Below are 26,866 nucleotides of genomic sequence, written 5' to 3' on the forward strand. Positions count from 1 at the left end.
TTGTCTTGTTTTGGTGGGAGCTGCCATGACAGACAAAAGATGCTTATTGCAGTGGAAGTCAAAGATGCAACCTAAGGAGGCGTGATGCACTTCTGGAAGCTTCTGTTCTGTTGCTGTATCTCGTTTATGTTTTATGCGGCTTATTTGCGATAGATCATGATTATTCTCTGCCCTGAACTGTTTTTTTTGTCGCTCATCTCCCACACCCCTGCCTCATTTGTCTTGACGACGGTCTGTTTTCATCAGGGGGTGAGTAGCAAAGAGGAAGATCACTACCCCTAACATCATGTTCTGCTACAGTTTGGACTGAGAGCCCTCTAGCAGATAAAAACTGTGGGCTTTAATACATCCTCTTTTATTATCTTTTGTCTTTTGAGCATTAGAGAAATTGAACATTGCGTGGTTGATTATTTCACACCTCAGTTAGTTTCAAACCCAGCATGCAGCTCTCTCCACAGGTCAGAATGATTACAGCATGCTTTCATTTCACAACAGGTGATACTAAGAAGTATTAGAAGTTCTGTCAGCCTTACTGCCACCAGAGGATCATTTTAGGAAACTGTGGGTGTCACATTCACTCATTTTCTGCTTCAGCATCACACTGTGGCTACAGGACTGAATAACTCTGGCACACTAAAATGTGCCCATAAACATTAAGGCGTGCTGCTTGAGGAGAAATGAAACCATTGACAGATAAAGCACAAACACAGCATCTATGTGCCAGAAGATCACCTCCCCTAACATCATCCCGGCCGCTCTACAAACATCCTTTCACCTCCTCCTCGGAGTGGCGGACAGGACCGATTTCCTGATGTTCACTGCCCGAGGTGGGAGTCTTCAGATTGAGCCTGTCGGTGTCACGCTCAGGTTGGCTGAGGTGTGTCAGCCCAGCGGATGTCTGAAGGCAGAGTAGTTCTCTCTGAAACCGTGTAAGCCCACGTAAATCTCTTGGCCGGAGGAGATTTATTTCTCTGCCAACAACAATCCCCCTGAGGCAGACATTGCTGAAGTTTGATGTCCTGAGTGGAAGATCCAGGTTTGTCAGAGAGGAGGGGACAAGTAATCACACCGACCTGTGGAGAGCTCTTTACTGGGTCTGAATGCCCCCTCATGTGGGGAATATTGCACCATGCAGTCTGCAGTTTCTCTGATCACGAAAGCCAGGAGAAAAGAACCTCTGAAATCTACCTTTAATCAAGAGTTCAGTCTTTGGTTCTAAATTTCTTTCTTTTTAATACCACATTTTTCAAAATGAAACTGTCCTCTTAAGACAGATTATCAGCATGCTGTCAGTGAAGTATTAAGGCTGAGTATTGTCAAGGACTTTATACTCATGATATGCTGGTCATGATTTTTTGAGTCTTTGCAAAAATTTAATCATTTGCTAAAAGTTTAGAGGAAAAGCTAAGGGGACAGCTGGCTCATATCAGATTATATGGGACTAATTTTAAGTCCCATCAAAGTGACCACTGATGAAACTGCCCTCAGAGATTGTCAAAATGTATAATTTAATACCTTTCAAAACCACGTGCTCTAAAACCATAAAATCTGCATTATTTCATTATCAATAGTATTGAACTATGATTGGTTTAAGATGAGAGTATTGGGTTTAATGTTGAGCCCACAGAGTTGACCACAGATTTCAATGCCAGCAAATAGGGAAGCACACAATTCAATTTTTGGCTAATAATGAATATGCTGATATTTACAGATTTTTTTTGCCATGACTGATATATAAATGTAGTTTAGGCTTAAAATTTAAGTCCTTGCTTTACAGTTTAGGAAATGAGGATTGCCAAGGAAGAAGACTTCAGCTGACCGAGGTCTGTTTGTCCAGCCTCAAACTCCAACAAATTATCCATGCATATGACAGATACTTTATGCTGATATAAACCAATATATACAGCTGATATATACAGCTGAAATAGGCTGATATCTACAGCAGATACAGACCGAGGTCTGTTTGTCCAGCCTCAAACTCCAACAAATTATCCATGCATATGACAGATACTTTATGCTGATATAAACCAATATATACAGCTGATATATACAGCTGAAATAGGCTGATATCTACAGCAGATACAGACCAATATTTACAGCTGATATAGGCTGATATATTTACAGCTGATATAGGCTGATATATTTACAGCTGATATAGGCTGATATATATACAGCTGATATAGGCTGATATATTTACAGCTGATATAGGCTGATATATATACAGCTGATATAGGCTGATATATTTACAGCAAATGTAGGCCGAGATATACAGCTGAAATTGGCCGATATTTACAGCTGATATAGGCCGATATTTACAGCTGATATGGGCCGATATTTACAGCTGATATGGGCCGATATTTACAGCTGATATAGGCCAATATTTACAGCTGATATAGGCCGATATTTACAGCTGTATATAGGCCAATATTTACAGCTGATATAGGCCGATATTTACAGCTGTATATAGGCCAATATTTACAGCTGATATAGGCCAATATTTACAGCTGATATAGGCCAATATTTACAGCTGATAAAGGCTTATATTTTTAGTTTTTATATTTTGATATTTCTAGCTGATAAAAACCTCCAATTAAAGCTGATATTGGCCAATATTTTCTGTTATTCGTTTAGCTGATATTTACAGTGTATGCATGGACTATAAATATAGACATAAATTGTCATACATGCCGATACCAGTAATTTACAGTATGAGCTTCTATCTGCCAATTCTCATATTGTTCCAGTGATACTGTGCGATCCTAAGAAGGTTGTAGAAATGTTAAAACAGTTCAATTCTTTGACACCAAGGATTTAAAAAAATCTCATGGAAGACAGTGTTTAGTGTTTAGTATTTTTCAGAACAATATGATACAATGCAATACATACATGGTGATTAACGCTGATCTTTATTATAACATAGTCTTTATTACAATATAAATGATTAACACTGGCCTATTATAATAGGCCACACTGGAGAGTAGAGTCCAGACCTGACCTCTTTGTAAAGAATCTTGAGATAACTTTGATCATGAATTGGTGCTATAGAAACTAAAACTGATGGATCAATTTAATAAGATTCAATAGGATATCATACATCTGATCATATACAGTGTGATCATGTATGATGATATACGATGATGTATGTGGATCTTGATGAAATGAGAATATTTGGAACCAAAGTTGAGACTCATCAGGTAAACCAGGGATTGAAATAAAGCTTGTGCATAAGTTAAGTCAGGACGACTATGTGTTCATTGTCACTGCTGTTGTTATCTGTGGCTGTCACTGGGAAATCAGCTGTCTTGCAAAAAGCTCCAAAGCTTTATAGGAAGTACAAATCTTAACTCATATTTCTGGCACAGAGAGAGTGGGAGAGAGAGTGAGCACTATCTAAATTACACAAAATAAGCTGTTCTTGAAAAGATCTGCTGACAGTTATGAATGTTTATTTCCACTCAGACTTTTGTGGACGCTGAGTGGCACGTCAAATTTTCAAATCACATTTGAATTTATTACATTTTAAGCCAAGTTCTGAGATGCTTGAAAAACAAAAACGTTGAGATATCCAGTCAGTCATTAACTGAAAGCTGCCACGAGAGACGGGCAGAGATGACTGTCTGAATCAGTGGTCCTCTGCTAGTAGGTCGGGACCCTATAGTGGGTTGTGGCACTGATTTAGTGGGTCGTGGACGCGTGCCTGGGAGAAAATGTGGCGAAAGTCTATGATGAACAGAAGCCCCGAGGGGACATGCATCCATGTAGTTCATTTGACTCTGCTTTGCCTTGGCTCTGCTTTGCCTTCATTACAAGTAAATTCAAATTGTTTTTCCAAGCTCTTGCCTTGTATTTGTCATGTCATCTTGGGATTGCAAAGCTGGTTCTCCTGTGAGAATGTGTTGATGTCTTGAGATCTCTAGGAAACAATCACATTTACATGTTATCACAGAGACGATTAAATGTATGCATGCACGTCTTCCAAAGGATTCTGCACTGATGTGATTGGAAATAGCTTTTTCTGTCTCTGTGTAGAATTTGGGTCCAAATTGGGACATTTTTCATCTGATAGATTAGCTTGGTTGCAATTTATCATTAATTTGGGTCGTGATTGCTCACTAAGAAGGTGATAGTTGGTCCATAGGCTTAACCATTTAAATCTACCAGTACAAACTGTGCAATCTAAGCAGGGTGCAGGAGTTTGTCCGCAAGTTTTGATGCTTAAAAACAAGGAATGATCCAATTTTGGCTGCTTAGGACTTCTATTTTATTGCTGATGTATCAGAACAATGCAAGTACTGTTTGCTTCTTACCACTATCCCATCAAAGTTTAAATTTCTGGTATTGTGACAACCCCACAGTTAACCAGCCCTCTCTGAAGGGGGATTGAACAAGCAAAATTGTCAGATCAGACAGCTGGAAGTGCAGCAGGAGTGGATCCAGATTCTCCCCAGGCTAGCAGCCTGCAGGGGGGGGGGAGGTTTGAGGTTCAAGGGCTGACACATCATCTCTCTCTCTCTCTTTCTTTCCTCTGGTTATCATTCATGCAGAGGCAGAGCCACGGACATGCGTAATGGTGCTGATGATGGCAGGCTCTGGATAAAGACTGTCATGTGAACCATTAATTAGAGATTGTTAATTAATTACAAGTCCCCTATCTGACCCGCGCCCCCTTTAAATGGGTGACAGTCTGCAGAATTAACGCGCCAATTTTCATTAAAGATATCTAAGTATGAAGCTTTGATTTTAGTGTAAATGTGCAGGTGATTTAAAGCCACTCCGTGTTTGTAGATCTAGTTGATTTAAACTGGGTTTCCACACTGGGAGCGCTTCCTGAGGTATTAAAGAATAACTTGAAGAAGCGCATCGACTAATCGATCCATCCGGCAATCAAAGCCGTGTTCGTCTATCAGCCGGCGGCCAGATCAGCAGATAGAGCTGATAGAGAGGCGGTTATATCAGCCATGAAACTCTGGGTTCACTCACCGTGTTGAAGCGAAGGACGGCGGCTCCACACGGCAGCGATTATCCGGAGATGTCCGCTCCGAAGAAGTGCACTTTAGCCGATTTGTGTCCACGGCAGACGGTAAAGGTCAGCTCTAAGAAGAGGGGGGCAGGAGGCGAGATCCGCAGGTGACAAACACACGCAGGAGGAGGAGGTGGAGGTGTTCATTTACATGCGGCTCTCTCTGCTCCACTCCTCCGGCGCCACGATCGCACCGGCAGGCTCCGCTCGGACGAATGACAGCCAGCGGCCGAGCAGCACGGAGGAGGATGTAGTTTCTACACGGAGGACTTACAGGGAGACACCAGCAGAGCGTGGGATGCGTTCCGTTTCTCTCAGCTGATCCTCTGACATAATGATGGCATTTTGCCCCAAACATTTAAAGCAATATTTGTATTTAAAAAAAGAGAAAGTCAGGACATTGTCAGCTGAAGCCCAGGGGCGGTTTTAGACATTTAGAGGCCCCAGGCAAAGAGAAATACGAGCCCCTGCTCCTTTAACTATAAGCATCAACAGAAGTATATTTTTCAAGGAGGGGTCTAAACTAAAATGAAACAGAGACACCAAACAGTTCCTCCTGAGCATCATAACTCAAACTCAGCACTTCAGAATATTTTAACAAGCCTCCAGCAAAGTGCAAGTTATAAAAATAAGAAAGCTCACTACTGGTGCAGTATTCACTCTGATAACACAAACCCTATATTTTTAAATTATGTACCATTTTACCACACAGTAATCATCGAACTAAATTTGATTCAACACATCTATGATAAACTACCGAACAACAATATGCTTGGGGATTTTGTGGGGCTTGCTGTTGCCGCCCCCCTCCCCCGATTTAAAAATCCTCAAATATTCCCCAAATGTTTCAGGTAAACCACAGATTGAAATAAAGCTCGTGCATAAGTTAAGTCAGGACGACTATGTGTTCATTGTCACTGCTGTTGTTATCTGTGGCTGTCACTGGGAAATCAGCTGTCTTACAAAAAGCTCCAAAGCTTTATAGGAAGTACAAATCTTAACTCATATTTCTGGCACAGAGAGAGTGGGAGAGAGGGTGAGCACTATCTAAATTACACAAAATAAGCTGTTCTTGAAAAGATCTGCTGACAGTTATGAATGTTTATTTCCACTCAGACTTTTGTGGACGCTGAGTGGCACGTCAAATTTTCAAATCACATTTGAATTTATTACATTTTAAGCCAAGTTCTGAGATGCTTGAAAAAACAAAAACGTCGAGATATCCGGTCAGTCATTAACTGAGAGCTGCCACGAGAGACGGGCAGAGATGACTGTCTGAATCAGTGGTCCTCTGCTAGTAGGTCGGGACCCTATAGTGGGTTGTGGCGCTGGTTTAGTGGGTCGTGGATGCGTGCCTGGGAGAAAATGTGGCGAAAGTCTATGATGAACAGAAACCCTGAGGGGACATGCATCCATGTAGTTCATTTGACTCTGCTTTGCCTTGGCTCTGCTTTGCCTTCATTACAAGTAAATTCAAATTGTTCTTCCAAGCTCTTGCCTTGTATTTGTCATGTCATCTTGGGATTACAAAGCTGGTTTTCCTGTGAGAATGTGTTGATGTCTTGAGATCTCTAGGAAACAATCACATTTACATGTTATCACAGAGACGATTAAATGTATGCATGCACGTCTTCCAAAGGATTCTGCACTGATGTGATTACAAACATGCTTTTTCTGTCTCTGTGTAGAATTTGGGTCCAAATTGGGACATTTTTCATCCAATAGATTAGCTTGGTTGCAATTATTCATTAATGTGGGTCCAAATTCCTCACGAAGGAGGTGATAGTTGGTTCATTGAATCAACCATTTAAGTCTACCAGTCCAAATTGTGCAATCTAGGCAGGGTGCAGGAGTTTGTCTGCAAGTTTTGATGCTCAAAAACAAGAAATGATCCAATTTTGGCTGCTTAGGACTTCTATTTTATTGCTGATGTATCAGAACAGTGCAAGTACTGTTTGCTTTTTACTACTGTCACATCAAAGTTTAAATTTTTGGATTTAAATTTTGGATTTAAAAATCCAAAGTTTTGGATTTAAAAATCCTCAAAAATTCCCCAAATGTTTATGTAAATTTTTGGGGAAAAGAAAATTTCCCTGAATTATTCCAATTATGCCAAACAGCCAACAAAATCCTTAATAATTAAATGAATACTCAGGAAAATTTCCCCCCAAATTCTCCAGATAAAATTCCCATGAATTTAGAAATAAATACCCCAAATTCCTGTGAAAGTGCCCAAAAATTTTTAAACAAATCCCCTGCTCCAAATTTGAAATCAAACTCTCCAAAAATTCAAACATACCCCAAATTTTCCTGGAAACTCCTGAAAATTTTTATTTTTATTTTTTTTGCTTAGCGGGACTCTCTTCCTTATGCATCACATCAGAGAGTTGCAGGATGTATGTTGCGTATGCAAAAGTTTCCACATCTGTTTTTTGGGATGGAAATTGAGAACAGGTTCTTAACTGGTTCAATCCATAGTTAACATTAAAAGGCCCTGTAAAGTAAAAATAAATCTGTATTTAGGTTTGTTGTATGAGAGGCCACTGTGTTATTAAACCCTAAATCAAATTTCAGTCAAATAAAACTTCTCAGAGTTTATAAAATTAAACTTCAAAACCATGAAAAATGAGGCAGTAAAATCTGCTCCAGGATGGTGTGGGCTTTTCTGTTCAATGAGCTGAAGCCACGCCCACTCAGGAGAAATATGATCCTCTCAAATAAATAAAATGCTACAATCTGCACTGAGGAAAGCAGTCATGCTAATAGCCTCTCTGCCCCTCTCAGGAAAAGGATGTGGGCAGTGTTGCTACCCGATCCGTCCTAGAAACCTGATTTGTACTGCTTATGTGCAAACACGCGTCTACATCTGCTCGGCAGCCTATCGAAGAACTTTATGGCAGTTACTGATCGGGCAAATAATACCCAACTGCAGCCGCGGGTACTGTACAAACCACAACACCTACAAAACACGCTCCCTACAAAACATGCCCATTTATGCTGTTTGCTTAGTTTAAGGTTAACTTACATTCGTTTAGATAGGCCTTAATTAGCTTTAGGTTAGGTTAGGTAATTTCCAGTGGTTAGATTTAGGGGTAGCTCATTGGGGTAGGTGTATATTTGAATTAAGTAGCTTCCCGAGTGGATGTAGACGTGTGCTTGCACATGCGCAGTACAAATCGGGTTTCCGGGACGGATCGGGTAGCGACAGACGGAACTTTCTTCCAAGCAGGGAGGGCCAACCGAACCAGGAGGCGGGGCTAACCCCCCCAAATGACATCACGAGGGGAAAAAATCTAAGAACAGCTTGTTTCAGCTCACATTTTCTGAAAGTTGGAGAAAGAGAGAGAAGGGAGGGAATGGATTTTTCTGATACTTGGGGGGATTGTGAAAGGCCAAAGGCACGTATTTTTGCTAGAAAAGCCTGAAAAAGTGTATTTTGCACAATATGTGACTGTTAACTGAGACATTTCCAACAAAAAGGTAATTTTTGTATATTTTAGCATGTTCTCCTCCAAAACACTAACGGTTTTAGTTATCAAAACTGTTCGTTATTGCCAGTAATTAAAGTGAGCTAGTCACTGACCCTCACTGAAAGTGCATGCTTCTGGTTCAGTGTTTATAGGAAAGAGACCTAATAAAACTTGAGTTAACAGTGAAAACCTATAAAGTCTACTTTTTCCACACAGAAAATTTACAGGAAGGAATTGATAAAGAACTGAATCCAACCAGAATCAATAATGTCATCAATAACAATAAAATCTTATCAGTTCCCAACCTTATTTGTTTCATGTCCTAATGCTGATAAACCATGTTCCTTTTGCCAAAAAATAACAAAACAAACAAAAAAACACCTAGTAAAATCATTGCCTCAGAAAACCAAGTGTTCACATTAAAATTCTCTGTTAACAATTTTAAATCTGAGGATAAAGACTTTGAGTCCCATGCTGTGGTTGTGTGAGGGCTTTGGTGTACCTAGGATGATTTTCAGGGTTCAAATTGGGCCACCAATTTAGGAAAGTCATTTTAAAATCATCCCAGTAATTGTATAGACTAGCATACAGTATTTCATTTGAACAGTGTTTTTATTTTCTTGGTCTAACCTCTGTTACAGAATTCCCTGGGACGTCCTTGCTATCCCAATAATGAACGACCACACTAATGGTTTGTAGGTTTCACCTTGACCACTTTCTCTGCTCTGCAAAGCAGACAAATTTATTACAGGCAACATATCCATGTCCTACAGTCCTGCCCTTAACCAGAAAATCATTAATATGCAATAAGCAATCAGAAAAACTCTCATGTAATATTTTTTTTTAGAATCTCATTTCGTACCCAGTAAATATGTATGTGTATATGTTGTGTTTGTTATTATATCTATGTTACGTCTGCTGATCTTCTAATGTTAATATTTGATAAAGTTAAAACTGGGGTTGAATGCAGATAAACTCAAACGTATAAGTATTGTCCTTTTTTCTATGCAACTGACTATAAACATGTTTTCTTGTATTGTTTTGTAACCAAAGAGAGAGCGATGCTGCTCCAGAACAGGAAACACATGACGAACAGGGACCAAACAGGTGTGAAAATACATGAACAATGAAACAAACTTCAGAGCTGATGCTGTTCAACAGACATATAATCAGTGTAGTGAAACTTCAGCCTGTTTTCACTGTGAAGTCGGACAGACATATGTACACATCCCCAACAGACCTGAGGTCAAAGGTTAAGGAGCTTTAAAGCGAGAAGAGTAAAGTAAGTCTTTATGTCTGAGAGTGCATATCTGAAAGTCAACAAGCTTCAATAAAGACTGTCATTGGGTTTCTCTCGAATGTATCAACCTTTTCTGACATAAAGCGAGTGAATAACTGAAGATAATAAATCAGATCACAGGTCAGAGTTTTTCAGTTGCTAGTGAAGCAACAGTTTAGCACCAGTGTGATATTCTCTTTGTAACAGGAGTCAATAAGATAAAAATGAAGAGGTCAGATTGTCACAATAGTAGAAAATGAAAGGTTGACTTTACACTGGTATAATACAAAACCTTTCTAGACAAAGGCAACAAACATAGAAGTCCTACACAGCCCAGATAAAGAAACGCACCATTTTGAATAAGCCAATATTTTCTATTACTCCTGCCAGAGGGGAAATTGTTTTAATAGCACAAATACACAAAAAGTATTTTTGATACAAAATGGGTCATTCTCAAGATCTCAGTGACTTCAAGCGTGGTACTGTGATGCATGCCACCTTTACGATAAGACAGTTCTTGAAATTTCATCCCTGCTGGATATTCTCCAGTCAGCTCCAAGTGATTTTATGAGAAAGTGGAAGCATTTAGAACAACAGCAACTCAACCTAGAAACAGAGGGCCACGTAAAATCACAGACAGGGTAATCGACTGCTAAGGTGCGTGGTGTGTAAAAGTCGCCAACGCCTCCTCAATGTCATGTGGAAGACTGGGACAGTACCTTTGCTTCAACCATCAAGCAAAGGTACTGTTGCTGGGGAGAGGGATGTCTGGGTTGACTTGCTCAGCCTGCTGGCACCTTGGCCCGACCCAAGATAAGCAGAAGATGGATGGATGCCAAAATTAACACTGCAGTGTAGATCTCCTCTCTTCTTTCAATACAGAGGTGTTTTCCAGCTCTGGTAAACCTGTAGTCATAGCTACATCTACACTATTCTCTTCAAGGACCAACACTGTTTACAGGCTTGAAGTAAACCCAAACCCCACCTATAGTTCCAGCCTCCATCTGCTTGAACAATGCGACTAGTCCGGTCATTCTAGACAGTTTCACTTCTGCTGCTCTGTTTGTGAGAGACAAATTTGACTTTTTCATATTTATAAAAAGCTGAAAGGACTTGAAAATGTCAGTGTTTGCCGACTTGTGAATTTGAATGAACTCCCCACATTGCTCTTCTTCTCTTGTGGCAGCTGTTGGTTAATTTATGACTGAAGAGTTAGAGTTTTTTGAAAGCTTTTTGATACTATCAATCATTAAAATAAAAGAGACTGTATCGATTTAACCCAGTTGGTGTTAAAAAGTCTCCAAGCATTGAACATTTTAGATCCTTAGAAGGTGCAAAGAGCAGTGATGTTAGAGCGTGTGGGTGTGTGAAAGTAGTATAAGCGTGTGTTTGTGAGTCAATCAGCACAACAGATGACTCTGACTGTGATACAGTAACAACCCTGTGTTGTACCAAACACGTTCACAGAGATTAAGCGAGAAGCACAACACGCACGTTCAATACATTGCGAGAGAAAATCAATGAGGATACTCTGCTGCTGACATTTGAAGTGCAGTCTGGGTATTTTTCATGCTCTGTGTGTGCATGTTGGAGCTTTTACAGCACTCATCAGACTCTTACAGTGGCATGTTTGAGGTTGTAGCAGGATGTGAGTGTTTACGAGCAGGTGAAAGTGCATGATACATACTCAGCATATGTGTTGTGCATTCGTGCAGGTTCAGATGTGTCTATGAGTGCGTTTCACTTCATTTGAAGGATACAAGACGTTGCCGGGCAGACTTTGGCTGTAGCTCTCAGCTTGCATCTGCAGGCCAAGAGACTCGATCATGTTCATCACTCTCTGCCGCTGCTCCTCTGTGGGTGGTGGCGGCAGGACACCGCTGTGGATCTGCAGGAAAACAAAAGAAGAGTGAGAATTATGTTTGTAGTTTTAAAGACAGAAGAGCATCAGAGCTGGAGAGAGAAACAGCAGGGTGAGGGAAAGTACCACAGAAAGCACAATGAAGGCAAAACCTGAAGTAGGACATTTCTTTTAAAATTTAAATGTTTGAATCAGGGAAAAGGAGGCTTAAGGTTGCATTTTTTATGCATGGCTGGAAAAAAACGACAGAAAACCCACTGTTAACAGAGTACCAAGGAAAGCTGACAAAAGACAAATTCTTGTTTATACTTGAGACTACATGAAGGAGGAGTGGGAGACTCAGACGCACACCTGGGATTTGCAGAGTGCTAAATAAGTTAGCAAGAGAGAAACCTCCTATCCCAAAAACAAAATGATTTATTTCTGCTGTCACAAGCGTTTGCAGAGGATAAGGACCAGCACAGAGGCAATGAAGCTGCAAAAAGAGCTACACAGTAGATAAAGAAGGAAAGTTTTGATGCTGAGAATCTCTGTTCAAAGTATCCAAAGGTAGTCAGGTTTTAACTACAGATCTTCAGCCTTTTTTCCCTTCAAGATTATTTATTGGACTTTCTGCCTTTATTTGGTAGGACAGATCGAAGGAGGCAGGAAATATGGGAGGGGAGAAACTGTTCCAGGATCAAGATTTAATCTTGATGGGTCTGCTCTTAGAAAAGTTGTTCTGAAGTATTTTACAAGAAAAATGCACAGAATAAGTTTAGGGTAAAAATATTATGCCACTATGTCATACAGGACAGCCCCCGCCCCCCAACCCAGCCAATAGTACATATCTGCAGGTTCGCAGGAAGCAGTTTCAGAAGCACAGATTAAGGACTGTAGCTCTAGGACTCGTGATTTTTGCAACATTGTCACCCAACAAAAATGAAGGACCATTGCAATTAAACAAGTTGCAGCAGTTTATGGACCGTGGATTTAGGAGCTGTAGATCTAGGACCCACATTTTGGCAAAACTTCAATAGGCAGAAATTTACAGTTCATTTGAAGGACCTTTTTAATGTTATTTGTGTTTTCCCTTAATTTTATATAACTGTTTTATGCATGCTTAGTTGTGTAAGCCATATTTTTTCCACTTACATTATAACTGCTTCCTAAGTACAGGCTAAACAATAATCTTTTTGGATACAGACTCTCAAATTCCTTTGTTATTCATTTTTACTTGGTTTTAGTTTAACAAGTGTCCATTCTACTATATCTATTTTTTTTATTGAAACACCTCATTGTGAAGGACGTGAGCATATTTAACTCATTGAGTACTACGCTCTGATTGTTGTCCATTGCTGTTGTGAGTAGTAGCAATAGCAGTAGCTAGCAATCTGTAAAGGAATGTCCATGAATGTCCTGAAACTGCTGCCTGCGAGCCTGCAGATGCACCCTTCTCAACCCAGCCTGGCCCTGAAGGAAAGGGCAGGGATCTTAGTCCAACCTAGCTCTGTGCCACAGCCATGTCAGGCATCTAACCCTCAAATTCCACATACTCTGTCTGCACAGCAGTCTGCATATAAAGCACACTCTGGAGCAAATCATTCCCTTGCTAGTCCATCTTTGCAGTTCCACTGCACTCGCTCCAGTCTGTCTCAGGTCCATGGCAAAAGCACCAAAATGCACATCAGGTCCAACACAGATCCAATCAGGAGGAAGAGTGTGCAAAGTATCCGGTCAACTTGCACAAGAATCCTTATAGTAAATAATCACTTTATCAACATTACATCCCATCCTGTGGCACAAACAACAGGTCACCAGCTGGTCAGAGAGCTACTATGGCACCACGATGAAGTAAAGTTAACTCTTGAAAACCAAAGAATTTTACATGAATTTTACCAGTGACAAAAGCAGAAAGAATCTTAGAATAATATTGGAATTAATAGCAGATCATCCACAGACAAACGGAATAATATGTTGTTTAAATATTCTTCCCATGTGAACTCGTAGTTTCCCCATGAGCTTAAGATCTTGAGTCTCCAGCTGCTCAAAAAGCTTCCAGTAGGCGAGGGCATGTACTGTCAAGCTTTGGCAGTAAATTTAACCTCTGCAGTATCAAACAGGAATAAGTATCATTAGAGTTTAAACTAAAATCACATTTATTGTTTTGCTATCATGACAACCCTAATAATGGACGTAAAAGTAAACTCCGCAGTAAGGTACAGTGATCAACCCAAAAAACAGCCACAAGACAAAGAAATACTCGACACCATGAGGAAGCTTTAACAAATTCAAAAGGTCACAGTGTGTTTCTAGCAGCTATAAGAAGTCCCAGAAGAGCTGAGGACTTCGAAAACAAGGATTACTGTTTGATCTTGCTCATGGGGAAACACTGAGAAGCATCACAGAGCTGCAAGTGATCAGTCAGCCTGTAGAAGTATGAGATGTGATTCCTCCTATAGGGTTTGAATCAGGATAATTTACAATTCTGTAAGAAGATTAGAGTGAAAGGGAGGATGTAGACTTCCCTGTCTTTATTTCTACATGGGACTCATTAGACTTTGAAGTAAACGCAGCATTATGAATATTGCTATAATATAAAATGTGCAAAAACAGACATGTTTGAGCATGTGGACTACATCAGCGTCATCATCAAGACTTCTGACGAAGGCCACAACTTAAAACACAGCTGCCTAATAAAGCTGATCTCTAAAATACAGTGGTTGCTAAAGCTTTTTAATTTCTTAAAGACATTTTTTAACCTCAATTCTAATTGAAAGTTGGTGTCAGAAAACCCTACTCTAAATGTGCATGAAGTACCAGCCAGACATAAGGGCAGTTCTAACTAATTTTTACATTTTTAATATTGTCACAGTTCTATTTAGCAAATGTTCTTGTCCAGCTGGGACTAAGTATCTAACATTTTTGATAACATATTTAAGATTCAAGATTTGAGAGCCTCAGACTCAAGTAGTAAAATAATCATACTGACACCACACACTTGAGGATTATTTAGACAATAATAGGTTGCAACAATGATTGTTGGGGTGCAAATTAGGCCCAAATATAGGCTTAAAATTGTCAGGTGTATCCAGCAAAACACAGAAAAGACAGGCAGCTCTCGCTGATGAAAACTATGATAATAACATTCTTATTTTTATACACAGCAAAACCCTGAGTGTGAAATCTCAGTGTTTTCAGAGTGGATTTCAACCCCCAACGTGTATTTAAACTCCATTCTGAGTTAAAAAGGCCTTCAGTGTTTGGAGTTATTTCAGAGTGTGGATGCGTTAAGTGTTAAGAGGGCCATTGCATTCAAAATATGCCAAAATTAACCAAAAAGCCTGTTTCTATCTGCTGTCCCTGGTTGGATGTTAGAATAAACTCCCGAAGAAGAGAATAAATCAAGAAAGGGTAAGGGAAGAAAAATAAAACAGAGAAATGCAATGAAACCTCACTATAAACTATAAACATATAGACCTTGAGAGAGCAAAATAGAAAACCCAGACACAAAATAACACAACAAATGATGAGGAAAAACACCATTTTAAGCAAAATAACAAATAAAAACATATCAAAACACAGAACAACAGAAGGGCTGGACAAGTAAGTGGAACATATGCAATACAGCTGGAGGAGCATTTTGCAGCTAGTTCAGTTAACTGGCAACAGGTCAGTAAAATGACTGGGGGATAAAAGGAGTGTTTTGGAGAGGCAGAGTCTCTCAGAAGTAAAGATGGGCAGAGCTTCACCAATCTGTGAATAACTGTCCAAAAATTGGGAAACGACTTCAGAAAAATTTTCCTTAACGTAAAGTTGTGAAGACTTTAAATATCCCACCATCTACAGTCTGTAATATCATCAAAAGATTCAGAGAATCTGGACAAAAACCTCCGTGAGGAAGGAACAAGGCTGAACGTCAATATTGGATGCTTGTGATCTTGGAGCCTTCAGGTGGCACCGCATCAAAAACGGACATGATTCTGTACTTGAATTTGCTGCATGGGCTCAGGGTTAAGGTTAATAGAAATATAACTCATTTTGTAAGTTTTAGATGTTTCTTAACCTAAATTTCTCTCTCTTTTTACAGAGGTGTGCTGCACCCAAAAGTTAGAGCTATCTTCTTTGGTAAAAGTTCCCCATTATGTGTCTCTAAGGGACAGTCTTTTAAGGAAGGAAAGGTGAATGAAAGGGCAGAATTAAAAAAAAAACTTCAGAAACTATTCTGTAATGAGCACAGAAAAAGGGAAGACTGTTAAAGTGAAAGTGAAAGTAAAGTTTGCAAGGGAAAGAAAGCAAGAAAAGGAATAAAATGATTGGGATTAGAAATTGAAGGCTAACTAGTGAAAGGCATAAAATCAGACAGAGATAGAAAGAGTTGTGACTAACAGTCCCTCCACTCTGAGAGAGTTATTAGAAGTCTGCAGTATCAGAAATTATTAAAAGGATCTCTACTAAGAGCAGCTCTGATCTGCTAAAGTAGGAGAGTATGTGGTTCAAACTGCAACTTCACCCACGCTAACTGTTCATAATGACCCCTGGATCATTCAGACAAGAAGAGAACAAGGACGACTAACACATCAAGAGTCAGTCTCCAAGGCTGGATACCGCCATGGGCTGAAGCCGCAAAAGCAAATGCTGAACATGTACCCGTGCACCCACAGTCTCAGCAGGCGGTCATGTCAGGACTCACATGTTGGAGTAAGACTGTGATATGACACCAGAGATCAGTGACAGGAGAGCAAAGAGAAACAAACGGAGATTTCCCTTCAGTCACGTCAACAAAACCTGTGAACATTTTCAACTTCAACGTGTGTGTTTGTGTACGTGTGACAGCGTGCAGCGGCGATGACAGTGTAAAACTCGTACTGTCAGGAGTGTGGAAGAGGAATGTGGTTGTCACATTGAACCCTGCCTCCTTTAAAGTGTCTGCAGAAACACACAGTAAGCACACAGACGCTCTGACACCTTCAGCCCAAACTCACAGATTCACACACTTCCTGATTCCTCGCTGCACTCAGAGCTGCAGCCATCATTCTGTCACTTTGAGCTGCTTTCAGAATACTGAGTGAGTTTATATACATGATGGGAAAGTCAAGCCGAGTCTGACACAGCAATCAGCTGTTTCTGATATTCCTCCCCTGTTTTAAGGGCTTGTGTCCACAGATGACATTTTTGTGCAGTCGATGCACATTTTCAATACAAAATCAATGTATTCCAGCATTTCAGCACTCAGCGTCCTGAGTGCAAAAATACCCTTGGTGTCAGCTGTTCTGTGTCACCGTGCTCTCAGTTGGAAACAGTTCAACTCTTGGGACAGCACTGCTCTCGTCAGTACCACTTCTTCCTAACTAGCCAAAAAAACCAAGAAGGGTGGGACTAATGATAAAGGCGGAAGAGAAACCGATCTGACTCGCCTTCCTGAGGGTAGAGTTTCCACATCTACAGCTACTGCCAATGCCAGGGGAGGATTCCTTTACAATGTTTTTATATTTTCTTTGTCATATTTCCTCACTTTAAGTAAAACGTTAAACAAACAAGAAGACTCCTGGCTCAAATCCCCGTCGGACATAGCCTTTCTGTGTGCAGTTTGCATGTTCTCCTGGTGCATGTTTCAGTTCTATCCAGGGACTCCGGCTTCCTCCCACAGTCCAAAGACATGCTTTTTAGGTTAACTAGTGACACTAAATTGCCCGTAGGTGTGACTGTGAGCATGATTGCTTGTTCTCCAGCCTCCAGCTACCCTGAAAAAGGCCGCCCCTAAGGGGGGATAAAATAGAGAGCTCTCTGGGGCCCAGCAACACTGAGGGGCCCATTGAGGTCAGCAAAAATCATGTTCCATTATGAAGTTCAGCTGTGCAAACCATATTTGATTTTCCACTTGAATAATAACCAATTATTATCAAAAACACAAAGAATGAATTTCTGGGTTAAAAGTGGCAAAAATTAAGTGGCAAAAATAGGTCAAATTTGGGGATGAAAACAACAAAAAAGGGACAAAAACAGAATTAATTGCTTATAAGTGGCAAAGAGAAGTGACAAAAATGGACAACCAGTGGTTATAAAGTTGCAGAATGAGTTTAAGCTAGAAAATTGGCAAAAAGTGGCAAAAATAAGTGTGAGAAATGGCTGAACAGCAGCAAAACTGTGTTTAAAAGGAGAAAAATGGGAAACAACCAGCAAAAAGTGTCAAAAATTGGCTAAACAGTTAAAAAAAACAGTGGCAAGTGAGAAAATGTGGATTCAAGGGGCAAAGTTGGGCCAAAAACAGTAAAAACGGCTTCACATGGCAAAAAGAAGTGGCAAAAATGGACAAGTAGTTCTACAATGTCAGAACGAGGTTTGAAGTGGCAAAAAGAAGTTTCAAAAACAGATGACAATTGGTAATTAAGTGGTAGAAAGGATGAACATGGGCAAAAAAGTGGGAAAAAAAAACTTGTTTAAAACTGGCAAAATGGGCAAAAATTTGGTATAATCTGACAAATAGGGACAAAAACAGCAGGAATGGATTTAAAGTGGCAAAAAGAAGTGATTAAAATGGTTGAACAAAAGCAAAACTGGTTTAAAACAGGGCAGAAATGGGCAGCAAGTGGCAGAAATGTGCACAAAGTGGCAAAGACAGTGGCAAAAATGGAAGACAAGTAGCTATACAGTGGCAGAAAGGCAAACGAGGCAAAAGAAGCTGGAAAATGGAAGATCATGTGAAATAAAGCGGCAGGAAGTCTAAAAATGGTGAAATGGGTCAAAAGTGGAAAAAAAATGGTTTAAATAGTAAAAATGGGCAACAAGTGGCAAAATGGGAAAAATGTGGTTAAATCTGGCAAATAGGGCCAAAAACAGTAAGAATGGATTTAAAGTGGCAAAAGAAATGACAAAAATTGATAAAAAGGGGCTATAAAGTGGCAGTACGGGCAAAGACAGTGACAAAAATTGGTGAAAAGCAGCAAAACTGGTTAGAAATTGGAAAAATGAGCAACAAGTGGCAAAAAGTGGCAAACAGTAACTGTAGGCAGTTTTTCCCTTTAATATGATCTACCAAAATGTCTCCCCAATCTATCATATAGCTAAGAAGTAAGAGTGAATCCCATTTCTACCCCTTAGCCCTTATCTTAGCCTGACCCCTTGGTTTTGCAAGTTCACATCAGGTAAAGGGGTATCCCATTCTCTTTTGAATCGAGGGCTATGGCTGAGGGCTACAGAGCGCTTGAAACGAAGATTTTCCACGACCACACTAGAAACCAAGGAGTCTGATGAAATTCCCTCCATGCTCGGTGTTCAATTGCAAAAATGGCACAACAGACAACGAAGGAGGTGCATAAATGAAATTTTTTTTCGGCATAATGATTATAGAAAACACAACAGTTGTGTTTTCTCATGTATTCAATCTTTAGCCACTGTGGATGGGAGTTTATTCTATTTTTTAGTATGTACATGTGTAAACCAGGGCTATTAACTGTATAAATATATGGAGAAGATCAACACAGAGATCCACAGTATGAACAAGATGGTTGAAGCTTTTTTGTCACCTCTGATGAGGCAGCTGTTTTTCATCAGTGTGTGATGATGGACAGCAATCAAGTGGTGTCTCGTTTCTTAAGGGAAGGTTTTCACCCCCCACCCCTTACCAATCTGTTTCAGGAAGCAAGGGGAAGGGCTAAGGGATAGAAATGGGACTGGCCCTAAGTCCTATAGACACATCTAATGCTCTGTTTTGTCTGAATCCCTTGAGGGCAGCATGTTGGATAGAATAACCCTATTCAAATAAATAAAAAATAGGAAAATGTTTTTTAAAAATCTCCACCAGAATTCATTATATTTTAAAATTCAAGGGGCCTATTTACATCTAATGAATGCTTTAAATCTGCGGCACAAACTGAAATCTTTGTAACTTTTGCAGCATCTCGATTGAGTTTTTTGCTTTGTTTTCTGATCATACCGGTCCATAGTGAGTCGCCCACGATGGAAAGCAGGAGTCTACTTTTACAACTTTGCAGCAATAAATGGTGGAGAGCAAGACTGAAACTGAAGTTGTGGTCGCTGCCAGCACAAAAAAAAGAGTTGGCTCTGGACTGAGGCCCTAAAATGTCTTCCAGAAAACCAGATGGAGTTTGCAGCATTGTTGGAATATTTATGTACATGAAACTCAATTTAAACTGAAAAATTTCCCAAAATACATACTGCTTTAGCCTCTGAATAAACTCACACATTTTGACTGAATATAACCAGTGTGAGGTAATAAAAACATTCTCACCATCTAACAAGCCTCTGCAGGAATGCCACCATCAACAGTGCAAAAGATGGACTTGTTTCAGTACTGTAATGTAGGAAATATTTCTGTTCAATTTAAACAGATTGCCTATGTTTCTACAAGTTTTGATATCTGAAAATAACACCCAACATTTTGGTGTATATGACTTGTATTGTGGTTGTTGTGGCATCAAAATAGGAAACAATGTGAAGGAAAGTTCTTCATCATATTACATTACAGACTGGAAATCTGTTTCTACTGGACCCTGCTGTACCTCCTTTTAAATGACCAATGTTATCTCTACCCTCAGAAACTAAACACAAAATCTGGCTGTTTGCAGGGTTCTCTTAAAAACATCACAAAAGATTGGAAAACATGCAGAGTCTGAAAAATACAGAAATGGTGCAATTTATTTCAGCCAGCCTCTGTAGAAGCACAGCAATTCTTGGACATGTTTTCATACTGTAATGGTGTGAATATTTTGTTAAATCTGGCCAGCGTGGATGAGTTTTCTACAAATTTCTATAGCTGGAAAAAGTGTTTTGGTGCGTATTTTCGTTTTCTTGGTATCAAATGAGGAAGCAATATGAAGGAAGGTGAAAATATTGTACAACTTTTATATGTCAACTCTTATATTTATCATAGGAAACTAAACACAAAGTCTGGCTGGCAGGCTGTGGCAGGGATCTCTTACAAAAACCACAAATCAGGGGAAAACACATGTATATTCAGAAAAATGCAGGAATGGAGCAATTTATTTACTCCTGAGAGGCAGTGCACTCACAAAAACTGGAAAAGCACTCAGAGAGTGCAGACCTCTGCCATTAGCCCTATCTCCCATTAATGAAGAATCCTTTAAAAAAATTCCTGGATCCATCCCCATGTGCCCCCCACCACAGCATTCGCCGATTACCCCCTCCCTGGTGGGGTGGAAACACAGTGAGGCAAAGCATTGGCTTTGCTATGGGTGGACTGTCATGGCGGAAGCATTGCCTGCCGGTGCCAACAGATGCACTGACAGTCTCACTCATGGTCTCACTGGACAACTAGAAGTCATGGCAGAGGGTGAATACTCCTCTATTCCTCCCAGCATTGTGAGTATTCTCGCTACAATTTGCTGTCTTTCTCTCTTACGCCCTGACTTGTCTCCTCGACCGGGCGTGTTTCTTTCAAACTCTATAAACTCCAAAACTTTGAATACAAACAGACCAAAAATGCTGCTGGGATTAAAGTTACTCATGTCCGCCATCTCCTGGTGTAAAGTGGTAACAACGCAGACCTCTGCCATTAGCCCTATCTCCCAATAGTACAGAATCCTTGAAAAAATTCCTGGATCCAGACCGTGATCCCGATCAGTCCCAAAATCTAATCAATTCTTCCTTATGCCATTTCCTGAAAATTTCATGAAAATCTGTCCTTTAGTTTTTGAGTTGTGTTGCTAACAAACGAACAAACAGACAAACGAACAAACCCACCTGATCACATAACCTCCTTGGCAGAGGTAATAAGTGTAAAAGATGCAAAAACAGGAGCAAACTGTTTAGAACAACAGGTAAACAAAACAAACAAACAAGGCAAATAAGCTCCATATAAACTGAGAAGGGGAGAAATGATGAGCAAAACAAAGGACAAAGGTAGTCACTGTTACATTCTCTGTAGCACAGAACTAACTGACTCTACAGACCTTCTTTCACAGCAGAAGACCCTTCCTGTCAAAGAAGGCAGGCAGGCAAAACCCAAAAACAAAAGGAAAAGGACCCAAAATGCAGATAAACTAGGAGAAACTGGTTTAATGAAACAAACAAACAAAAGAACTACTTACAACTAAAACACTGGAATCAAAATCAAAGAAACAAAACAAAATCCACAGGAGCACGAGGGAAGCACGAGGAGTAACTGACACGAGGAAGACATCAACAATGAACTGACAAAGACACAGGGAGACAGAGAGCTTAAATGCACAGGGAGTGATTAACAACGGAGAACAGGTGTGGATAATCAGACACAGGTGGGACTGGTGAAGGTAATCACAGTGGAGGGAAACTCAGGCAGGAAGCAAAACTAGAATCACACACAAGGGAAGGCAAACTACAAAGTAAAACAGGAAACATGGAACCTAACACAAGAAGCACACGAGGACTGAATGACAAAACTAAACACTAGAAGCTGAACAAAGGAAACACAAGAGGATACAAAGAACCAAACACAAGGAGGGAAACTAAAACATAGGGAGGAAAACTGAACACGAAACACAGGGAGTAATTCTAAACATGGAATAACTAAACAAGAAGCACAGGGAATAAACTACACAAGAAACACAGGGAGTAAAACTAAACATGAGACACAGGAATTATCTAAACATGAAACACAGGGAATGTAAAACTAACATGAAGCAGGGAATTACTAAACATGAAACACGAGGAGTAAAACTAGACATGAAACAAGGAATAAACTAGACATGAAATACAAGGAGTAACTAAACATGAACATGAACTAACATAAGGCACAAAATACACAGAAACACAAGGACTACAAGAAACACCTAAAAACTAAACACCAGAAATATACAAACTAGAAAACCTAAGTACAATGTAAAACTAGAAACATGGAAATCACAGAACAAGGAAAATACGAGGGATCAAAACTAAACGCAGGAAATACACTAGAAAAACTCATAACCTAACAAATCAGAACCTGGATCATGACACTTCCACTGGGCAACATGGCTTACAAAACTTTAACCTTAAATGTTTTAACTCTTTTCTTAGTATTTTAATCATTCATTTGTATATGACACAATACATAATAGGATAATGTAGGATAAACACAGAAGCATGGAAGATTTTGATACTAACTGGCAAGTGATGCCAAGACCACATCACACCAGTGCTGGCTTCTCTCCACTGGCTTCCTGTCAGTTTCAGGATACAGTTAAAAATTTTGCTACTTGTCTTTAAAGCGCTGCATGGATTGGCACCTTCTTATCTGTCTTATCTGCTCCAGTCAGAGAACTGAGGTCAACCCACCAGATGCTTCCTGATGTTCCTAGATGCAGTCTAAAAACCAGCCTGACATTGTGATATGTGTTCTTTTAATGCTATTTCATTATACTTTCATAAGTCGTTTATTGTGCTTTTATTTATCTTTATTATGTCTTTTAATATGTTGTTAAAGCCCGTAAACCACTTTGGTCAACTAAGGTTGTTTTTTAATGCTACACATATATAAACGTTGACATGACTTGATATTTAGTGCATGGAAATGATGTGTGCAACATTGGTTGCAGGAAAAAGTTTGATGTTAAGTTTTACTGGGCGGTGAAAAAGATTGTAATCCTTCTACATGATATCTTAAATTCTCACCAGCTTTTGAGCTTTTCGGACATTTCTTACCTAGAATGGTCTTCACCAAGAATCAATAAGTGGGTTTACATGTACATTAATATCTCAAAAGCATAGTCTGATACTCTTTATCAGGCATGAGCCATCTTAGATAATAAAAAAATCATATCAACACTTAGCTTGTTGTCCAATAATCAGATTTTTCTATGCATGTACACGATCTAAACAAGTTATTTCTGTTCTAGTATTCTGACCAAGAAGTGGCAAATGGAAGGTCTTACGAAGTCGTATTTACAACTCGTGAACTCAAGAATAATCAAATCGCATGAGTCCTGAACCACTTAATTATAAGACGGGGATAGGTAGCAGTAAGGAGATGAGAGATCCACCATAGACATCGTGTTGTGATCGTCGTTTTTATCTTCTGTGTTTAATTGGGTGTTTTAATCACTTTTCATTTTTAAATGTGTTCCCTTTAGTCATTGTGTTTTTGATGTCTTGTGTCAAACACTTGCCTTGCCTTTTTCTATGCCAATCTTGCAGTTAAGAGAAATTTCATTTAATGAGTGAGTATTGAGACTGATTTCAGCAATAATAATTGAGTGACTTGCTTGATTTGTTTTTACTGGTTCTGAACATCATAGTCTGGTAAAGCTCAATTTTTGTGCTCCAAATTCACTTTAATCATGAAGTTGGCGACCTTTCTAAAACTTAAAAACCTCATTATAATGAATTCAACAACATTCCGCTTTGTAAGGAGGAAATTAAAAAGAAGCTTGTGTTGAAGCTGGTGAAAGTTAACATTCGACTGTCCTTGTGAATTTTTGTTCCTTTCAATATCGTGCCACTTGTTTTTATTCTTTGAAGATTATCTTTTGGGCAGAGAAGAGAGACAGAAAGCATGGGGAGAGAGTGGAGGGAGGACTGAATCCTCACTTAACCCTGAGCCCTCAACCCTTAACTGACTGCACCTGGAAAGTGACAGCGCATGAGGCTGCAAGGGTGCCAACTGGTATTAAAGGGAATAGGACAGCTCTTTTTTTATTGACAGAGTCTTGCAGAGATAAAAACAAAGATAAAAACAAGCATGCCTCGCCTATAGGCCTTTTTCCTCATTGGATGAAGGCAGTGTAATATAATATACTTTCAGGAAAAATTATTCTTTTTTCAGCATCAACACTGATTGCATCCTCCATTTGTTTACTTTTCACCCTTTTCACTTCGCTTTTATGGTATTTGCTTGCAGGCTTCCCCAGGGATTCCCTGTCATACGTCACGATGCTATGAACTATGGGGAATTCCCTAATGCTAAGCCTGCAAATATGCCCACTTAAGGGAAAGGCTCAAAAAGTCTGCCAGGGATCCCTCACACACTTCACAATTTACAGTGAGACAGCCCTAAGCCCTTACAGACTTAGAATTAGGACTGGAAATCGATCCCACGACCAGTGCATTGAGGTCTACAGCCTCATGCCTGAATACATGACTGCGATGTGTGCACATCTTTGAGTTCAACAACAATTGCCGGTGGGTTGCTCTCTCCAGGTGGGGAGGGTGTCTTTGCCCCAAGTGAAGGACTTCAAGTACCTCAGGGTTCTTGTTCACAAGTGAGGGTAGAAGGGACTGGAATGGTGCAGCACCTGCGGAACTGCAGATTTTGTACCACACCGTTGTGGTGAAGAGGAAGCTGAGCCAGAAGGCAAAACTCGATCTTTGTCCCAACCCTCAGCGATGGTCATGAACTCTGGGTAATGACCAAAAGAATAAGATCCCATGTTCAAATAATTGAAATGAGATTCCTCAGGAGGGTTTCTGGGCTCAGCCTTAGAGATAGGGTGAGGAGCCAGGACATCCAGAAGGATCTCGAAGTAGAGCTGCTGTTCTTTTGCGTCGAAAGGAGCCAGTTGAGGTGGTTCAGGCATCTGAATAGGATGCCTCCTGGACTCCTCCCTGTGGAGGTCTTCCAGGCACGCCCCACTGGAAGGGGACTCCGGGGTAGACCAGAACTTGCTAGAGGGATTATATATCTTATCTGGAAAATGTTGCTGGAGGGAGAGATGTCTGGGTTGACTTGCTTAGCCTGCTGCCACCGCAACCCAACCCTGGATAAGCAGAAGAAAATGGATGGATGGAACAATTCCTTTGGCTTTAGAAACACTGAAAGTCTCACTACAACACAGTCGGCCCTCTGATTTATAAGGTTTGTTTTAATGAGTTTAATGTCCAGTTTTAATGAGCTTCTTCTGCCCTTTGTCATGATGATGTTTTGTGCGAAGCACTCTGAATGCCATTGTACCGATCTAAAACTGCAAATTGGATTGTGCAAAGACAATGAGAGGAAAGTATGCAAACAAGTTCCTTGTATTCCCTGATTTTTTTATATAATTTGTTGCTTCCATAAGTTAAAGCTCATCTTTGATGCATGGTTGCATGACATATAGGAGTAAAATGCTGGATTTGTGTTTGCAGGAAAAGACAATCTTTGCTCTGTTTGTCTGGCTTTAAGAATTTTGAGTCAGTCTGAATGCTATCCCATTTCTGCAGCTCTGACTCCAGTTTTGCATTAAATCCTTGAATACTCTTGCTCTCTTGTTGTATTCTGCTCCTTAAACTGCAGAGTCAGGAGCTACTTTGAGCTTTGATTTATTCAACTTTGTATTTTTTATTCAAATAATGAATCAATGATCACATATCCTCGAGTCAAACTCACCAAAAGCTTCAAATTAATCTTTTATAGTCCAGGGTTGACTCTTTTGAATCTTTTAAGCTGCCTTGCTATGATAACAAACAAGCAGAGTAGAGCCTAAGGTCCAAAATAAAATGTTTTCTTTTGTATAAATTTCATACACACGTTCTGTAGATTGAAAAGCACAACATTTTCTCTTCTGTGTGATCAGATTCAGATCATTTGTGCTAACAGAACAGTTGTTCTTATTCAGCTGGGGTGACTGAGTTAGTGCCAAAAGCAGGCTCCACTAGGGAGCAGGGTGCCTGACAAATAATGATCCAATTACAAACCTGGACATGGAGTGTGGAGCAGGTGAAACATGAGGCTGTTTGTGGGATCTGTGCCACACAGGTGCCCAGTAGGTAAGATTGTCAGTATGTGTTTGCAGAGGTGGAAGTGTCAAAGATGACAGCGGCCTGTTGCACCAGCGATTCTATCATAGGATACGTTGTAAAGTTCACACTAAACCCTTCATGTTAAACCGAGATGAGACGATGTTTGGCATGATTATAGCCCATTCAAACAGTTGTGGGGTCCACTTCCTACAGTGCCGTGAAAAAGTATTTGCCCCCTTTCTGATTCCTGAGTTTTTTTTTGCATATTTCCCACCTAAACGTTTCGGACCATCAAAACCAATTTTTATATTTCACAATGACAACCCAAGAAAATACAAAATGCTGTGTTTGAATGATTGTTTTATTTTTTTAAGGGGGGGGTGTCCAAACCTTTCTGACCCTCTGTGAAAAGTAATTGCCCCCTGAACCTAATAAGTGGTTGTTCCACCCTTGGCAGCAATAACTGAAATAAAGCATTTGTGATAACTGGTGTTGAGTCTTCCTCATCACTGTGGAGAAATTTTGGCCCACTCTTCTTCACAGAATTGTTTTAACTTAGCCAAGAGCACTTGAGCTCGAGGTCCTGGACTGATGGACTGATGGTC

The 26,866-nt window shown here is 40.0% G+C and overlaps 2 protein-coding genes across 2 annotated transcripts in view; both read right to left on the bottom strand.

Annotated features, from left to right (window-relative positions):
• Positions 1-5,302, bottom strand: part of LOC121503776 (coiled-coil domain-containing protein 134-like) — a 30,033-nt gene extending 24,731 nt beyond the window's left edge. Inside the window, exon 1 of the mRNA XM_041778327.1 lies at positions 4,981-5,302. The gene's annotated coding sequence lies outside the window, so the exon portion shown is untranslated. The remainder of the gene's footprint in view (positions 1-4,980) is intronic.
• A 3,847-nt stretch (positions 5,303-9,149) lies between these two features.
• Positions 9,150-26,866, bottom strand: part of LOC121529509 (meiosis inhibitor protein 1) — a 141,991-nt gene continuing 124,274 nt past the window's right edge. Inside the window, exons 32-33 of the mRNA XM_041817425.1 lie at positions 11,530-11,657; positions 9,150-9,730 (exon numbers count right to left, since the gene is read on the bottom strand). Of these exons, the coding sequence (XP_041673359.1) occupies positions 9,676-9,730; positions 11,530-11,657 (183 nt within the window). The 3' untranslated portion in view covers positions 9,150-9,675. The remainder of the gene's footprint in view (positions 9,731-11,529; positions 11,658-26,866) is intronic.

This window comes from Cheilinus undulatus, linkage group 21, assembly GCF_018320785.1.
Source record: "Cheilinus undulatus linkage group 21, ASM1832078v1, whole genome shotgun sequence".
NCBI lineage: Eukaryota > Metazoa > Chordata > Actinopteri > Labriformes > Labridae > Cheilinus > Cheilinus undulatus.